This window comes from Gorilla gorilla, chromosome 16 (assembly GCF_029281585.2).
Source record: "Gorilla gorilla gorilla isolate KB3781 chromosome 16, NHGRI_mGorGor1-v2.1_pri, whole genome shotgun sequence".
Taxonomy (NCBI): domain Eukaryota; kingdom Metazoa; phylum Chordata; class Mammalia; order Primates; family Hominidae; genus Gorilla; species Gorilla gorilla.
The window spans coordinates 23,973,177-23,991,344 of NC_073240.2; the positions used below are offsets into that span (position 1 = coordinate 23,973,177).

The 18,168-nt window shown below is 47.5% G+C and overlaps 1 protein-coding gene across 6 annotated transcripts in view; it reads right to left on the reverse strand.

Moving 5' to 3' along the window:
• CYFIP1 (cytoplasmic FMR1 interacting protein 1) overlaps nucleotides 1-17,864 on the reverse strand; it is a 111,616-nt gene extending 93,752 nt beyond the window's left edge. The window contains exon 1 of one of the 6 annotated variants that reach the window (XM_055363296.2): nucleotides 17,373-17,864. In XM_055363296.2, coding sequence (XP_055219271.1) covers nucleotides 17,373-17,582 — 210 coding nt within the window. In that variant the 5' untranslated portion in view covers nucleotides 17,583-17,864. Of the gene's footprint in view, nucleotides 1-16,863; nucleotides 17,026-17,372 lie in introns of those variants that run through there. The other 5 variants (XM_055363297.2, XM_055363295.2, XM_031007410.3 and 2 more) reach the window with 5 other exon arrangements.
• Between the last annotated feature and the right edge of the window lie 304 nt (nucleotides 17,865-18,168).

The following is an 18,168-nucleotide window of genomic DNA, read 5'->3' on the forward strand; positions in this document are numbered from 1 at the left end:
AAAATACAGAATTAGATGGGCATGGTGGCAGACGCCTGTAGTCCCAGCTACTCAAGAGGCTGAGGCAGGAGAATCGCTTGAATCCAGGAGGTGGAGGTTGCAGTGAGCCAAGATTGTGCCATTGCACTCCAGCCTGGGCAACAAGAGCAAAACTCTGTTTCAAAAATAACATAACATAACATAACATAACATAACATAACATAACATAACATAACATAACATAAGAAAGAATGAAATATCCCCCTGAAAACTTTTTGTGAACATAAGGGAAAGGAATGGGAAATGTCTCAAACAGACTTGCCCCGACTCTTCGAGCGGAAGTGTGTTTTGGTCGCCCCTCACTCCTATGGCCCCGGGCAGGCTGGACGCCGGCACATATCGCAGGCTGAACCCATCTCACCAGCCAGAGCACGGCCACAACATGCCCGCGTCTGCCTAGAGGAAGGTTTTGCCCAGAGTCACGCACTCCTGGGCAGAAAGCTTTTAACCCCCAGTTATGAGAGATGCCTGGACACCATGCCTTCGTAAGGACGGCTTGTAGAAAGGACCTTCCAGGCCCAGTCAGCCCCGGGAATAAACATCAGTGTTATAATCAGAATGCTTCAGATCATTGCAAAAGAGCTGGGTTTTGTTTTTTGTGGATGGGCCAAACTAATTTATTATGAGACAGAAACTATGGATTCACATGTTTTTATATAAATTAAGGTATTGTTGACAAATAAAAATTGTATATATTTACTGCATACAATCAGAGGTTTACATATATGCGTACCTTGTGGAATGGTTAAATCGAGCTATTACACATATCTATCACTTCACATACTTTTTTTTTTTTCCCTTTCTGGAGCAAGAGCAGCTACTTTCCCAGCCAGGTGATGAGCTTAAAATATGTGAACCCTACCCCACCCCCATGCAGAGTGAGTCCACTCCTCCTCACCACACACACACACACATACACACACACAACTGGCGGCCCCACCAGCAGACTCCGCAGCCTCCTCATCACACACACACACACACACACCCCTGGCAGCCCAGCCAGCAGACTCCACAGCCTGGAAAGCAGGAAGCAGCCTCCAGCCCCAGCAAGAAGGCAGGTCTTGGCCTTTGGCTGACCTCGGCCACGGTGCCCCAGGCCAGGAGGGCAGTTTCCCCTGCCCGGCAGCTCCCCGGGGAGTCGGGAACCAAGTGCAGCCGGCAAAGATGCCACGGGCACCTGAGACACAGGGCTCCATGTTCCCTCTGGGAAAAAGGGACTCCACCCTGTCCTCAATCACCTTTAACACCAGCACACCTCAGCCGCTTGCACTTCGTGAAGCCTTGGGCTGTCTGAGCTCATTCAACCCCTTCTTTAGAGATGGCGAAATTGAGGGCCAGAGAGAGTGATTTGTCTAAATTCACAGAGCCGAGAAATGGCAGGAGATGGATGCCAACCCCAGCCCCATCTGCCTGCCCAGATGGGTTATTTGCAGCAACCCCCATTCTACTCTCTGCTTCTATGAGCTCAAATTTTCTAGATTCCACATAGAAATCAGGTCATGCAGTATGTCTTTCTGGGCCTGGCTTATTTTACTAAGCGTAATGTCTTCCAGGTTTATCCTTGTCACAAATGACAGGATTTCCTTCTTTTTAAAGGCTGAATAGTATTCCATTGTGTGTGTGTGTGTGTGTGTGTGTGTGTGTGTGTGTGTATACACATATATTAATAAACATATCAACATACAGGTAACCAAAAAGTGCTAGATTTTACTTAAAAATATTCTAAACTTAAAATTACTTAAAAACATCCTAAATTACTGTCTGGGTGTGGTGGCTCACGCCTGTAATCCCAACACTTTGAGAGGCCAAGGCAGGCGGATCACCTGAGGTCAGGAGTTCGAGACCAGCCCAGCCAACATGGCGAAACCTCGTCTCTACTAAAAATACAAAAATTAGCCAGGTGTGGTGGCGTACGCCTGTAATCCCAGCTACTTGGGAGGCTGAGGCAGGAGAATTGCTTGAACCTGGAAGGCGGAGGTTGTGGTGAGCTGAGATGGTGTCACTGTACCATTTCTATGTTTACGTAAACTTGGATACACAAATACTCTTAACCACAGTGTTCACTGCAGTAACACACTGCACAGGCATGTGGCCTGGGAACAACAGGCTCTACCGTGCAGCCTAGGTGTGCAGTAGGCAGTACCATCTGGGTGTGTGTAAGTGCCCTTTATGATGCCCACACAACGACAAAAGTGCCTAACGATGCATTTCTCAGAACATATCCCTGTTGGTAAGTGATGCATGACTGTGATTCCTTGGAATGACAGAAGCAAATACTACAGCACCTGTATTTTTATCTAACAGGGATAACAAATTAGGCTTCCCTAGTAGCGGACACACCAGGCCCCAGCCCCTTCCCTCTGCCCTGGTGTCCCCAGAGCAGCAGGAGTCCATGGCTCTGAGAGTTCAGGGGTGCCCCATCAACAAGGGCTTGGCCCAGGGGATCAAAGGCGATAATGAAGAGCCCACGTTTTAACAAAACAAACTGTTACGGGCTGAACTGTGTGCTCTCAAAATTCGTGTGTTGAAGCCTTAACCCCCAGGACCTCAGAATGCTTCCGTTCTTTACAGAGATAATTAAGTTAAAATGAATCCATCAGGGTGGGCCCTCATCCAATAGGACTGGGTCCTTATAAGACAAGGAGATTAGGTCGGGTGCAGTGGGTCACGCCTGTAATCCCAACACTTTGGGAGGCCGAGGCGGGTGGATCACCTGAGGTCAGGAGTTCGAGACCAGCCTGACCAACATGGAGAAACCCCGTCTCTACTAAAAAAAAAAAAAAAAATACAAAATAAGCCAGGTGTGGTGGCGTGGGCCTGTAATCCCAGCTACTCGGGAGGCTGAGGCAGGAGAATCACTTGAACCCGGGAGGCAGAGGTTGCGGTGGGCCCAGATCGCGCCACTGCACTCCAGCCTGGGCAACAAAAGCAAAACTCCGTCTCAAAAAAAAAAAAAAAAGAAAGACAAGGAGATTAGGACACAGATGCACACAGAGAGAAGACAACGCAAGGACGCAGGGAGAGGACGGCCATCTGCAAGCCAAGGAGACAGGCCGCAGAGGGAACCAACCTGCCCACACTGTGATCTTGGATGTCCAGCCTCCAGAACTGTGAGCAAATACTATGTCTGTGGTGAGGCCACCCAGTCGCTGGTACTGTGTTTTGGCAGCCTTAGCAGATAAATACACAAAAGCTTAGGAGGGGTTTGTTCCTGCTGGGGATGAAGAAGGACCTGAGTTGTGGCCAACAACAGGCTGCAGAAAGGCAATGCCATCCTGAAGATTTCTCAACTAAGAGTCTGCACCCATGACAGCCCACCGAGACCCTCGCTCCAAGTTTGTGGAGAAAGGGAACCCGCTTGGCAGCATGTGGAAAGATCCCACGATGAGCAGCAGACACAGCAACGCTGCCTCCTACATCTCGACAGCATCCGTGTAAGACTTGCTAGCATCTGGTGCACGCACTGTATGAGACAGCAACAGCCAGAACAGACAGCTTTACGTTGATGAACACACAGACAGTGGCGCATGTTCAGAGATGCCAAGGGGACGCCGCAGTTCCCAAAATCACCTCTGCCTTTTTTTTTTTTCTGCAGGGGAGCCAATAAAAAAAGCTGATAAAAGATGAAAAGAGAATACTTAATAAGTATGCATAATTTATTTAAACTTTTCCAAGCAACCTGAGGTACCTGGATACCTGAAGCACTGGCTCTAGCATTCAGTTGGGACACGGGACAAGGAGGCAGTGCTCTCCTATCGCCCCTTCCCAGGAGCTGCTGGCAGCAACAGGCTATGGACTACAATGGGCAGGTCACCCACCACCTGTTTATAAATCTTGGAGAGTCTTCCTCAAAAGTGACAATGGCCTGGACGGGGCCCGACTAAGCCCTGCTGGCTGAGGGGCTCAGGACAGGTGACTTCAGAGCACGCTCCCAGATCTCACTAAATGAAATCACAAAGTTCCTGAAGCACAGAGTTCCAATCGCACTTTCCACCATGTAGTCTTGGCTAAGTCTGCAGGAGTGCGGCCGACATATGTGAAGAGGAAGAACTCGGGGCACCTGAACCTTTCCTGCTCACAGTGTGTGGGAAGACATGTGCCGGCCTGCGTCTTCACACACACTTCCAGGGCCCGGCCCCACCATGGCCCGCAGCTACAGCATAGCACATCTGCCCTCCACCTGGGCCTGGGATAGAATCAGGGCAACCAAGAGCTCCAGAGGCTTCTCAGGTGCCCATCACAGGTCACAGTCAATTCCACGTGACCAGTGAGGTCAGCCTGAAATGTGTGACTGAAATACAAGAAGGCCGGGCATGGTGGCTCCTGTAATCCCAGCACTTTGGGAGGTTGAGGTGGGAGGATCACTTGAGCCCAGGAGTTCATGACCAGCCTGGGCTACACAGTGAGACCCCATCTCAAAAAGAAAAGAAGTCAGCACTCTGGGAGGCTGACACAGGCAGATCACTTGAGGTCAGGAGTTTGAGAACAGCCTGACCTGTTGAAACCTGGTGAAACCCCGTGTCTACTAAAAACACAAAAATTAGCCAGGTGTGGTGGCACATGTCTGTAATCCCAGCTACTCAAGAGGCTGAGGCAGGAGAATCGCTTGAACCAGGGAGGTGGAGGTTGCAGTGAGCCAAGACAGCGCCACTGCACTCCAGCTTGGGCGACACAGCGAGACTCCATCTCAAAAAATAAATAAATAAATAAAAATAAAACGCAAATTATTTAAATACAAAATAAAAATCAATCCCTGTGATGGTTGCTTTTATGTGTCAACTTGGCCAGGCCGTGGTACCCAGTTTTTGGTCTAACTCCAATCTAAACGTTGCTATGAAAGTACTTTTTAGATGACATTAACATCTATACCAGTAGACTCTGAATGAAACAAATTACCCTCCATAATTTGGGTGGGCCTCATCCAACCAGCTGAAGGCCTTGAAAGAAAAAAGACTGACCTCTCCTAAGAAAGAGGGAATCTTGCCTCCAGGCTGCCTTCAACATCAGCTTTTCCCCGGGTCTTTAGCCTATTGGCCTGCCTTGCAAACGTCGGACTTGCCAGCCTCTACAATTGTGAGTCAGGTCCTTAAAGTAAATCTCTCTAGACGCACATCCACACGTATCCTGCTGCTTCTGTTTCTCTGGAGAACCCTGACTAATACATCACCTCTACCACCTCCACACCCTGTCATCACGACCAACAAGAAAACACAACTTGTGCATATGAAAACCTTATCCCTGTGGTCTCCTTGACAGGAACAAGGCTACCTCTCAAGAGTCAGTGAAGTTTTTGTTCATATGCACAAGTCTGCTCAATTTAACACACATAGTTATTCAATGATCTCTGGGGGCAGCTGGCCCCACTGAGCCATGAGTCCAGGTGGTGTTAAGGCTCACTGGTTTCGTGGAGACTGGTCCTTCTAGGAACAGCTTGAGAAGTTGAGCTTTGGACAGGGATTCAAATGTAATGCAGAACTTCACCACTTCAGCTGTGGGGCTATGTGGTTCTTCAGAGCAAGCACATCTCCTTCTGTGAGTATCTTCAAGGACAAATCAACACTCATCCCCACTGTCCTGGCCAGGAAAACATGACTGCAAGGAGTGACCACACAGGCTCTGAGCATCAAATTTTGGCTACGGAATCAGGTTTCAAGATGAAACCCACTGCTTTCAGAGTGTTTTGGGCTTTTTTCCCCATCCCTTGTGATGCAAATGTGAATGTGAAGGGGAAAGCAAAGAACAGGGCATGACAAGGTCACAGCGGCTATCACTGTACATCTTTCTTATTCCCATCTAAAAAACCTGGGAGCCACAGTTCAACAGACATCACCTCTGCCCACAAGGAGGGCCAAGCCACAGCCCACGGCATGGGCTGTGTGTGAAGGAAATGCAGTCGTAATAAAGTTGGAAGGGGAGCGACCAGGAAAACAAATGCCCAGTGAGCTTGTGCTGAATAGCACAGATGCACATCAGGCTTAAACCAACACGATGGTGAAAAACACATCCTTAATTTCTTGAGACCATGTTCTAAGAGGTTTTTAACACAAAAAAATTCATACAAATGCAAATCTTGTCCCTGGAATGCTCTGAAATCCTTCTATTAGATAACCCTCCTATTAGAAATCAGGCCAGAGCTGCTGTGGCCATCAGCTCTCTGGATACGAGACATAAAGAGAAACAAATAACAAAATGACAGATGTAAATCCCACTACATACATATTTGCAGTAAATGTAAATGAACAAGATACTCAAATCAAAAGGCAGAGATTTACAGAGTAAACAGAAAACATAAACCAACTATATGCTATCCACTAGAAACAAATTTTAAATATAAAAATACAAGTACGGTGAAACTAAAAGAATGCAAAAGGACATACCATGCAAAGAGTAACCAAAAGAGAGGGAAGTGGCAATACTAACATTAGACAAGTATTAGACAAAACAGACCTGCGGACAAACATTACTACAAACATTATGATAAAAAGGTCAGTCCCTCTGTGCCTCATAACACATGAAACTCTGGATGACATGATCTTATATGTAGTAAATCCCAAAGATTCCATAATAATTATTAGCTAGAGCTAATAAACGAATTCAGGGAAGTTGCAGGATACAAAAGCAACATGTAAAAATCAGTTGCATTTCTATATTTTAGCAATCAACAATCCCAAAAGGAAATTAATTCCATGTACAACAGCATCCAAAAGATGAAGAATGTAGTGTAAATGAATTTTACTTATTCAAGATATTAGTCTCAAAATGGCTAAATACAAGTTTCAATTTAAAAAAAATATAACCAAGGAGGTGGAAGACTTACACACTAAAAAATATAAAACACTGCTGAAAGAAATTAAATACAAACAAATGGAAAGACATCTTTGTTAATGGATTGGAAGACATAATATTGTTAAGATGACAATACAATCCAAAGCCTTCTAAAGACTCAATGCAATCCCTTTGAAAATTCCAACAGCACTTTGCTTTTGCAAAAATAACCCATTTTAAAATTCATAGGCATCTCCAAGGACCCAGAATAGCCAAAGCAATCTTGAAAAAGATGAACAAAGTTGGAAACTTCACTCCTTTTTATTTCAAAACTTACCATAAAGCTACAGTAATTGAAACAGTGTGGCACTGGCATAAAGAAAGGCATACTGGCCAATTAAACAGAACAAAGAATCCAGACATAAACCTTCACATATGTGGTCAAATGATTTTCAACAATGATGTCAAGATCATTCAATGGAAAAAGAATAGTCTTTTCAACAAATTGTGTTAGGAAAACTGAATATCCACACATACATGAATTATGTTGGACCATTACCTTATATAATATACAGAAAAGTTAATTTGGCCTGGCGTGGTGGCTCACTCCTGTAATCCCAGCACTTTGGGAAGCCGAGTCGGGCAGATCACGAGGTCAAGAGATGGAGACCATCCTGGCTAACACGGTGAAATCCCATCTCTACTAAAAATACAAAAAATTAGCTGGGTGTGGTGGTGGGGGCCTGTAATCCCAGCTCCTAGAGAGGCTGAGGCAGGAGAATCGCTTGAACACAGGAGGCGGACCTTGCAGTGAGCCAAGATTGCGCCACCGCACTCCAGCCTGGGCAACAGAGCAAGACTCTGTCTCAAAAAAAAACCAAACAGACAAAAAAAAAGAAAAGTTAATTCAAAACAGATCAACAGCCTAAACATCGGATCTAAAACTATAAAACTCTTAGAAGAAAACAGGAGAAATGCTTCATGACATCAGATTTGGCAATGATTTCTTGGATATGACACCAAAAACACTGGCAACAACAGAATTAATAGACCAGGTGCTGTTGCTCACATCTGTAATCCCAACACTTTGTGAGGATGAGGTGGGAGGATCACTTGAGCTCAAGAGTTCAAGACTAGCCTGGGCAACACAGCTAGACCTCATCTCTACTAAAAAATAAAATAAGGCTGGGCGTGATGGCTCATGCCTGTAATCCCAGCACTTTGGGAGGCCAAGGCAGGCAGATCGCTTGAGGTCAGGAGTTCCAGACCAGCCTGACCACCATGCAGAAACCCTATCTCTGCTAAAAATACAAAATTAGCCAGGCGTGGTAGTGGACGCCTGTAATCCCAGCTTGAGTAGCTTGAGGCTGAGGCAGGAGAACTGCTTGAACACCGGAGGCAGAGGTTGCGGTGAGCCAAGATTGCGCCATTGCACTCTAGCCTGAGCAACAAGACCAAAACTCTGTCTCAAAAAAAAAAGAAAAAAGAAAAAGAAAATAAATAAAATAAAAAGCAGCTGCACATGGTGGCTCACACCTGTAGTCCCAGACACTCAGGAGGCTGAAGTGGGAGGATCGCTTGAGCCCAGGATATCAAAGCTGCAGTGAGCCATGACTGCACCACTGAACTCCAGCCTGGGTAACAGCCTGGGTAACTCATCTCAAAAAATAAATAAACAATAGATAGTACCCAAAGCAATCTACAGATTCAATGCAATCTACAGGTTCAATGCAATCTACAGATTCAAAGCAATCTACAGATTCAAAGCAATCTACAGATTCAATGCAATCTACAGATTCAATGCAATCTCTATCAAAATACCTACCATATTCTTCATGCAAATAGAAAAAGAAATCCTAAAATTTGTGTGGAACCACAAAAGACTTGGAATAGCAAAAGCTATCCTGAGCAAAAGAACAAGGCTGGAGGCATCACACTACCTGACTTCAGAATATACTACAGAGGCTGGGCATGGTGGCTCCCGCCTGTAATCCCAGCACTTTGGGAGGCTGAGGTGGGCGGATCACCTGAGGGTAGGAGTTCGAGACCAGCCTGGCCAACATGGTAAAACACCGTCTCTGCTAAAAACAAAAAAATTAGCTGGGTGTGGTAGTGCACGCCTGTAATCCCCAGCTACTGAGCAGGCTGAGGCAGGAGAATCACTTGAACCCGGGAGGCGGAGGTTGCAGTGATCCAAGATTGCGCCATTGCACTCCAGCCTGGGTGACAGAGTGAGACTCCGTCTCAAAAACAAAACAAAACAAAAAAAACTACAGAGATATAGTAACCCAAACAGCACACTATTGGCATAAACACAGACACATAAACCAATGGAACAGAATAGAGCCTGGAAATAAATGCATGCATTTGCAGCCAACTGATTTTTAACAAAGGTGCCAAGAACACACAATGAGAAAAGGATAGGTTCTTCAATAAACGGTGTTGAGAAAACTAGATACACACATACAGAAGAATAATATCAGACCTTGGCTTCTCAACATAGACAAAAATCAACCTGAAATGAATTAAAGACTTAAATGTGGCCAGGTGTGGTGGCTCAGCCTATAATCCCTGCGAAGCCCAGGCAGGGGGATCACCTGAGCTCAGGAGTTTGAGACCAGTCTGAGCAACATGGTGAAACCTTATTTCTATAAAAAAACACAAAAATTAGGCGGTGGCTCACACCTGTAATCCCAACACTTTGGGAGGCTGAGGCAGGAGGATCACTTGAGGTAAGGAGTTTGAGACTAGCCTGGCCAACATGGTGAAATCCTGCCTCTACTAAAAGTACAAAAATTAGCCGGGCATGGTGTTGCACACCTGTAATCCCAGCTACTCAGGAGGCTGAGACAGGAGAATCGTTTGAACCTGGGAGGCAGAGGTTGCAGTGAGCCAAGATCGCGCCACTGCTCTCCAACCTGGGCGACAGAGTGAGACTCCGTCTCAAAAAAACAAAACAACAAACAACCAAAATTTAGCCAGGCATGATGGTGCACACCTGTAGTGCCAGGTACTGGACAGGCTGAGGTGGGAGAATTGCTTAAGCCCAAAAGGTCAAGGCTGCAGTAAGCCATGATTGCCCCACTGCATTCCAGCCTGGGTGACAGAACGAGACCTTGTCAAAAAAAAAAAAAAAAAAAAAGGGAGAAGAAACTCCCTAACCATTAGCAGTTATTCTCACTTTTTCTACCCGTTCTTCACTGATCCTCTCTCCCCTGCTTTCTGGCCCCAGGCAATCACCTGTCTACTTTCTGTCTCTGTGTATTTGCCTATTCTGAACTTTCCCCCTTGTATCTAACTGTAAATGTGTATCCTTTGACCAACATCTTTCCTCTCTCCCCTTCCGCCAGCCACCCCAGCCTCTGGTAACCACCATTCTGCTCTGTCTTTCTGTGGCATCAGCGTTTTCAGATTCCACATATGAGTGAGATCGTGCAGTACTTGTCTTTCTGTGCCTGGCTTATTTTGAGGAAATAAAGCCTCAAAAGCAAAGGCCACAAAAGAAAAAACAGACAAATGGGATTACATCAAACTAAAAAGGTTCTGTACAGCAAAGGAATCAATCAACAGAGTAAAGTGACAATCTACAGAATGCAGGAAAATATCTGCAAACCATACAACTAATAAGGGATTAATAATGAAAATATACAAAGAATTCAAACAACTCAATAGTAAAAGATCTGAATGGATATTTCTCAAAAGAAGGTGTACAAGTGGCCAACAGGTGTATGAAAAAATGCTCAACATCGCTAATCATCAGGGAATCCAAATCAAAACCACAATGAGCTATCACCTCACACCTGTCAGACTGGCTCTTGTCAAAAAGGCAAAAGATAACAAGTGTTGTCCAGGGTGTGGAGAAAAGGAAACCCTTGTACACTGTTGGTGGAGATGTAAATCAGTATAGCCATTGTAGAAAACAGTGCCGGGGGTTCCTCAAAATATTAAAAATAGAACTACCATATGACCCAGCAACACCACTGTTGGGTATATATCTAAAAGAAATGAAATCCGTATGTCCAAGAGATCTCTGTACCCCATGTTTATTGCAGCACCTTTCACAACAGCCAAGACATGGAATCAACCTAACTGTCCATCAACAGATGAGCAAGGCCGGGCCTGGTGGCTCACATCTGTAATCCTAGCACTTTCAGGAGGAAAGGAGGATTGCTCCAGCCCAGAAGTTCAAGACCAGCCTGGGCAACACAGTGATACCCCATCTCCATTTAAAAAATAATTAAAATTAAAAAAACAAAAACAGGCCAGACACGATGGCTCATGCCTATAATCCCAGTACTGGGAGGCCGAGGCAGATGAATCACTTGAGGCCAGGAGTTCGAGACCAGCCTGGCCAACACGGTGAAACCCCTTCTCTACTAAAATTGCAAAAAAATTAGTCAGGCTTGGTGGCACCTCCTGTAATCCCAGGTACTTGGGAAGCTGAGGCATGAGAATCACTTGAACCCAGGAGGCGGAGGTTGCAGTAAGCTGAGATCACACCACTGCACTCCAGCCTGGGTGACAGAGTGAGACCCTGTCTCAAAACAAACAAACAAAAACTGGATTATGGTGATGGTTGCACAGCTCCAGAAATCTTCTAAAAATTATTGTACAGTTGTCCCTGAAACAACACATGTTTGAACCATGCTGGTCCACTTATTTGCAGACTTTTTCCAGTAAAAGTTACACGGTGTATGCCTGCCTCTCTAGCTCCTCCTTCCACCTCCTCCACTTCTGCCTTTGCCACCCCCAAGACAGCAAAACCAACCCATCCACTTCCTCCTCCTTGGCCTGCTCACTGTGAGCTCTTTGAGGATGGAGACCTTTCTGATGATCCACTTCCACGTGATGAGTAGTCAGTTTATTTCCTCTTCCTCATGATTTTCTTAACAACATTTTCTTTTCTGTAGCTTACTTTATTATGAGAACACAGTATGTAATACATATAACTTACAAAATCTCTGTTAATCAACTGTTTATGTTATCAGTAAGGTTTCTGGTCAATAGCAGGCTATTCGTAGTTTTAACTTTTGGGAAGTCATGTAGTTTTAACTTTTGAGAAGTCAAAAGTTATACTTGTCCAGCCTGGCCAACATGGTGAAATCCCGTCTCTACTAAAAATATAAAATTAGCCAGGCATGGTGGCGGGTGCCTGTAATCTCAGCTACTCAGGAGGCCGAGGCAGGAGAATCGCTTGAACCCGGGAGGCAGAGCTTGCAGTGAGCCGAGACAAGCGAGACTCCGTCTCAAAAAAAAAAAAAAAAAAGTTATAGGCCAGGCTCGGTGGCTAACACCTGTAATCACAGCACTCTGGGAGGCAGAGGCAGAGGCGGGCAGATCACCTGAGGTCAGGAGGTCGAGATCAGCCTGACCAACACAGTGAAACCCCCTCTCTACTAAAAATACAAAATTAGCGGGAGTGGTGGCGCATGCCTGTAATCCCAGCTACTTGGGAGGCTGAGGCAGGAGAATGGCTTAAACCCAGGAGGCAGAGGTTGCAGTGTGCCAAGATCGTGCCATTGCACTCTATCCTGGGCAATAAGAGGGAAACTCCATCTCAAAAAAAGTTACACTCAGATTTTCAACTGCACAGGGGGTTGGAATCCCTAACCCCCTCGTTCACAGGCCAGCCAACCGTATACTTAAAAGTAGGTGAATTTTATAAAGTAGGTATATTATACCTCAATAAACAAAATTTTTGTTTAAAATTTTTGTTTTTAAAGCATGCTAATATTTTTGAATTGGGTTAAATTTATAGATCAATATGAAGAGAACTGATGTCTTTACTATGTTGAGTGTTCCAACCACCGACCATGGTATGTTCCCCCATTTACTTAAATGATCTTTGATTTCTCTCATCGTCAGCATACAGATCCTGTAAGTCTTATTCAATGTATACCTAAGTATTTGATTCCTTTGAAGCAAACGAAATGTTGTGTTTTTAAATTTAACTTTCTTTTTTTTTTTTTTTTGAGACGGAGTCTCGCTCTGTTGCCCAGGCTGGACTGCAGTGGCGCGATCTCGGCTTACCACAACCTCCGCCTCCCGGGTTCAGGCGATTCTCCTGCTTCAGCCTCCTGAGTAGCTGGGACTACAGGCGCACGCCACCATGCCCAACTAATTTTTGTATTTTTAGTAGAGACAGGGTTTCACTATGTTGGCCAGGCTGGTCTCAAACTCCTGACCTTGTGATCCACCCGCCTCGGCCTCCCAAAGTGCTGGGATTACAGGCGTGAGCCACCACGCCCGGCCAAATTTAACTTTCTAATTGTACATTGCTAGTACAGTAGTCCCCACTTACCTGTAGTTTCATTATCTGCAATTTCTGTTTCCCCAGTTATAGCTGCCTACAGTCAACTGCCCTCCAAAAATAGGTGAGTGCATACAAAAAGATATTTTGAAAGAGAGAACACATTTATATAACTTTTATTCAGTATATAATTATTCCATATTATGAACAGTTATTGCTGGTAATCTCTTACTGTGCCTAATTTGTAAATTAAGCTTTATCATAGGCATAGATGTATAGGGAAAAAAACCACAGTACACAAAGGGTTCTGTCTTATCTCAGGTTTCAGGCATCCACTGGAACGTATCGTCCATGGATAACAAGGACTGTTGTAAACAGAAATAAGGTCAGCTTGTATAGTGTTGACTTTGCATGTATCTCCCCATGGATAAGGGGCACTGCTGTATGCAGAAATAAGGTCGCCAGGCCAGGCACGGTGGCTCACGCCTATAATCCTAGCACTTTGGGAGGCTGAGGCAGGCAGATCACCTGAGGTTGGGAGTTCCAGACCAGCCTGACCAACACGGAGAAACCCCGTCTCTACTAAAAACACAAAATTAGCCAGACATGGTGGCACATGCCTGTAATCCCAGCTACTCGGGAGGCTGAGGCAGGAGAATCGCTTGAACCCGGGAGGCAGAGGTTGCGGTGGGCCGAGATCGCACCATTGCACTCTAGCCCTGGGCAACAAGAATGAAACTGTCTCAAAAAAAAAAAAAAAGAAGAAGAAAAATAAGGTCGCCTTCTGTGTGTTGACTTTGTATCTTGTGACCTTGCTAACCTCATTAATTAGTTCTAGTAGCTTTCTCATAGATTCCCTGGATTTTCTATGTAGATAATCATGTTGTCAGCAAATAGGGACAATTTTCCCTTTCCAATTTGTATGCCTTTTCTTTCTTTGTCTGATATTATTGCACTGGCTAAAATAAGGTTTTTAAATTATGTCAGTGTAATTAATCCATGCTTTATCAATGGCCTCTAAGGGTTGGCTAAATTTTAATAGGAAAAACAATGAGAATAGCTTGGACATGTTAGTTAAAACTTCATGCTATAAAATATGTTTTGGCTGGGCGCGGTGGTTCACGCCTGTAATCCCAGCACACTGGGAGGCCGAGGTGGGTGGATCACCTGAGGTCAGGAGTTTGAGACCAGCCTGGCCAACATGGCAAAACCCTGTCTCTACTGAAAATACAAAAATTAGTTGGGTGTGGTGGCAGGCGCCTGTAATCCCAGCTACTCGGAAGGCTGGGGCAGGAGAATTGCTTGAACCCAGGAGGTGGAAGTTGCAGTGAGCCGAGATCACACCATTGCACTCCAGCCTGGGCAACAAGAGCAAAACCCTGTCTCACAAAAAATAAAATAACATAAAATAAAAGAAAAGAAAGGAGGGAGGAAGATGTTAGCTATTATTTAAACCCAAAGTCACCTTTAGCACTATAAACTTGAGTATCTGCACAAAGATACAGACACAAGCATTGACTGTAGTGGTGAAAAACAGTAAATAACTGTAATGTCAATCAACAGGAGGCTGATAAAATTATGAAACATCCACACTACAGAATACTATAGTGATTTGGCCGGGCACAGTGGCTCATGCCTGTAATACCAGCACTTTGGGAGGCTGAGGCGGGCAGATCACTTGAGGTCAGGAGTTCAAGACCAGCCTGGGCAACATGGCAAAACCCCGTCTCTACTAAAAAGACAAAAATTAGCTGGGTGTGGTGGTGCGTGCCTGTAATCCCAGCTACTCAGGAGGCTGAGGTGGGAGAACCACCTGAACCCAGGAGGCACAGGTTGTGGTGAGCCGAGTTTGCGCCACTGCACTCCAGTCTGGGCCACAGAGCAAGACTCTGTCTCAAAAAAAAAAAAAAAAAATACTATACGGTTATTTAAAAGATTGAGGGAAATCTGTGTGTATATACTATATATATCAACATGTAAAGATTGCTAAGATCTTTAAGTAACCAAACATCATTAAGTGAAAAATGTATGACGATAATATATGCAATATGATCTCACTATGTTATTTAAAAAATTGCTTATGCACAGAAAAGACTATTATACTATTTAGAAGTACCGAGGGAATTTCACTTTTAGTATACACGGTTCTACACTGTTTAATGTTTTCAATGAACTATAGTTTTGTAATTTTTCTCATCACTTTATCATTTTAGTCTCTCTCTCAGGCTGTATCCGAGAGCCACTTTTCAGACCCTTGTATCTTTACTCTTCAGGGACAAACCAGAGCATAGCTGAATCTCCAACGCCTTATTCTAAGCGAAACAAGCCAGACTCCAAGCCCACATGTGACATTCTGGAATGGGCAAAGCAGGAGGACTGAGGAACAGACAGGCGGCTGCAAGAGCGGGGAGGAGAGAGGCTGCCTTCCTGAGTATCCTGACTGCGGTGGAAGTCACTACAGTCCACGCACCTGCTACAGCTCACTGAACTGAACACCAAAAAGTGAATCTTACTAAAAGTTTAAAATAAATTTAAACACACACACAAACTTAGGGGGTACATTTTCTTTGAGCGCAGCACAGACACCTGTCTTAACGCAGGAAACGTCCTCCGCCACGACTCCAGGGCGCCTCGGTCGCAGTGAGGGCACCGGCACTATCTCCCTACTGTCCCTACGAGTGCACACCTGCTACGGCCCGCGCCCACTCACAGCGTGACTCGTTCTTCCAGGCTCCGTGCCTGCAGATCTAGACATCACTTGGAAAACCGCTGACCACCCGCAGGGAAAAGGCAGCATGCGTGGGGCCCTCGCGAGTCCCGGCCTGGCCGGGACTCTGCCACCAAGCTGTCAAGCATAGCAATGTGCGCACTGCACCAGGCATCACCGCGGCTCCGACCACGCCTCATTCCGGAGTCCGACGGACGACTGCAAGAAACACCACCGCTCCCGGCGCAGCCACGGTGCCCTCCGCCGCCAGAAAACAAACGCTCCCGAGCCTCAGTCCCCAGCGGCGACCACGCGGCGCTGGGCTCAATCAGCAGCCGCTCCCTGACTGGACTTAACAGCGGAGCTGACACCGTCCAGACGCCCCTCTCAGTTTAAAATACGTTCCATCAACCCCGTTTCCCAATTATTCTTGCACCCTTCTTGTCACACCCACAATGTGCTGCAAATTAAGCTCACGCATTTCAGCCTTAAAATACACAATTCAGATGCTTGTGCGAAACAGTGCTGCCTCCGTAACGATCGCGCCTCCTTAACAAAGCCCAAAACTCCTCTCTCCAAGAATGCCCGGAATGGCTCCGCGGACCAGGCTCCCTCCGGTCCTCACAGGGGCACGAAACAAAAACGGGTTCAGATCTTGCTGCGCGACCTTAGTGCAACATTAACAATCTGCCTGCTCCTTACTTTCCAACAAAAACGTCAAACACTAAGGTATTCCTTCCCCACTGGAGCTGTGCCACGTGCCGGGGCGCGGAATCCGGGATCCGGGGACGCGAGGCGGTGAACGCGGGGGCGGGGAGCTCGGGGCCGAGGCCGAAAGGCCGGGGGCGCAGGGCCCGGGAAGCCAGTGCAGGGAGTGCGGGGACCTGGAGCCCGAGAGGCGCGAGAGCCCGGGGCGGGGACCTGGGCGACGCGGGGACCAGGACGATCCCGGAGGCCGCGCCGCCGGGGAGGCCGCGCCGCCGGGGTTGGGGGGGGGGGGCTCCGTCCCGGCCCCGCCGCCGCCCTGGCCGGCCCAGGTTCCGAGGGGGACCCGGACCCCGCGGAGGCCGCAGGGCAGGCGCGGGCGAGCGGGGCTCCTCACCTGCGTCCGCGGCGGCTTGGGGGTCCTGGGCGGGCCCTGGGAGTTTCCTTGGCCGAGTGAGTCACTCGGGCTGGCCGGGAATGCGCCAGGAAACACTCGGCCTCCTCCCCTTCCTCCCGGGGCGGGGGCTCTCCCGGCTCGGCCTCTTCCTCCCGGCGCTCCTCCCTCCCGGCCGCGGCCCGGGCCGCTCCCTCCTCCTGGCGGGGCGTCCCCGGCTGGGTGGCCCCTTTCCCCACGCCAGCCGCCGAAGGTGTCCTCCCAGGCAGAGAGCCCCTGGTCACCTGGCGGCCTGGGTCACCGCAGCCTGCGCGGGACGGCGGGGTCGGGGCGGAGCGGGCGTGGGGTCCTCCTGCGGGTCCGTCCGGCTCGGAGCGCGAAGGAACGGGGTCCGCACCCTGTCCCGGGACTCCACCGGGTCAGGGCGGGGGGTGGCCTGAGCTGCGGAAGGAGCTCAGGGGGACACCCAGGGCGCCCGTGTGGCGCCGCCCCACTTGGCAGGAGGCGCTCACCTGCGCTCGTCGGGAGGGTTCCAGGCGCGGGTCCCAGCTGCAGCTCGGCGCGCAGAGTCCGCTGGGGACCCCCCCGGCCGGCCCCTGCGGCCCCATTGCCTGCGGGAGCCAGGGACAAATCCGTGCGCAGACCTGCGGGAACGGCGGACGGAGGAAAACCTGATTTGAGCTCGTGCCAAAAAACAATCTTGAAAGGCCCGTGAAGAACATACTTCACACGGAAACGCTGAGTGGAGTCAGCTGGTCACAGGCGTGTTTAGGAAAACTGCCCTAAACGCCCCGCTCAGCCGCAGCAACCTCACTCCCCATTCATCCGCGACCCCTGGTTCTTATGGAGAGCAGTAAGGATGGGCATCAGATATTCTAGTCTGGTCTCTAGATTATGAAGGTTTGGTTACCCCCGCTTGTGCTCTGCGGTAAGGCAAAAAGCAGCAAATGGATCCTGACCAGCGGATTGAGACAATCTACCAGTTGACTAAATATTCGGAGATCACTTTCTCACATTCCTGCAAAACAGGGGCTTTGGATAACATTCTGGTTCCCAGTCCACACATTTTCAAATCAGCAGATTACTCCTTTTCTGTGCCTAGGGTGGAGTCTCAAAATTAGATTCCAAAGGTTTTTACATTGTAGATGACATGATAGAACCCAAATTCAAGTTATACTGTGATAATTTAAAATATTGTAATCCCGGCCGAGCGCAGTGGCTCACGCCTGTAATCGCAGCGCTTTGGGAGTCCGAGGCGGGCGGATCACCTGAGGTCAGGCGTTCAAGACCACACTGGCCAACATGGTG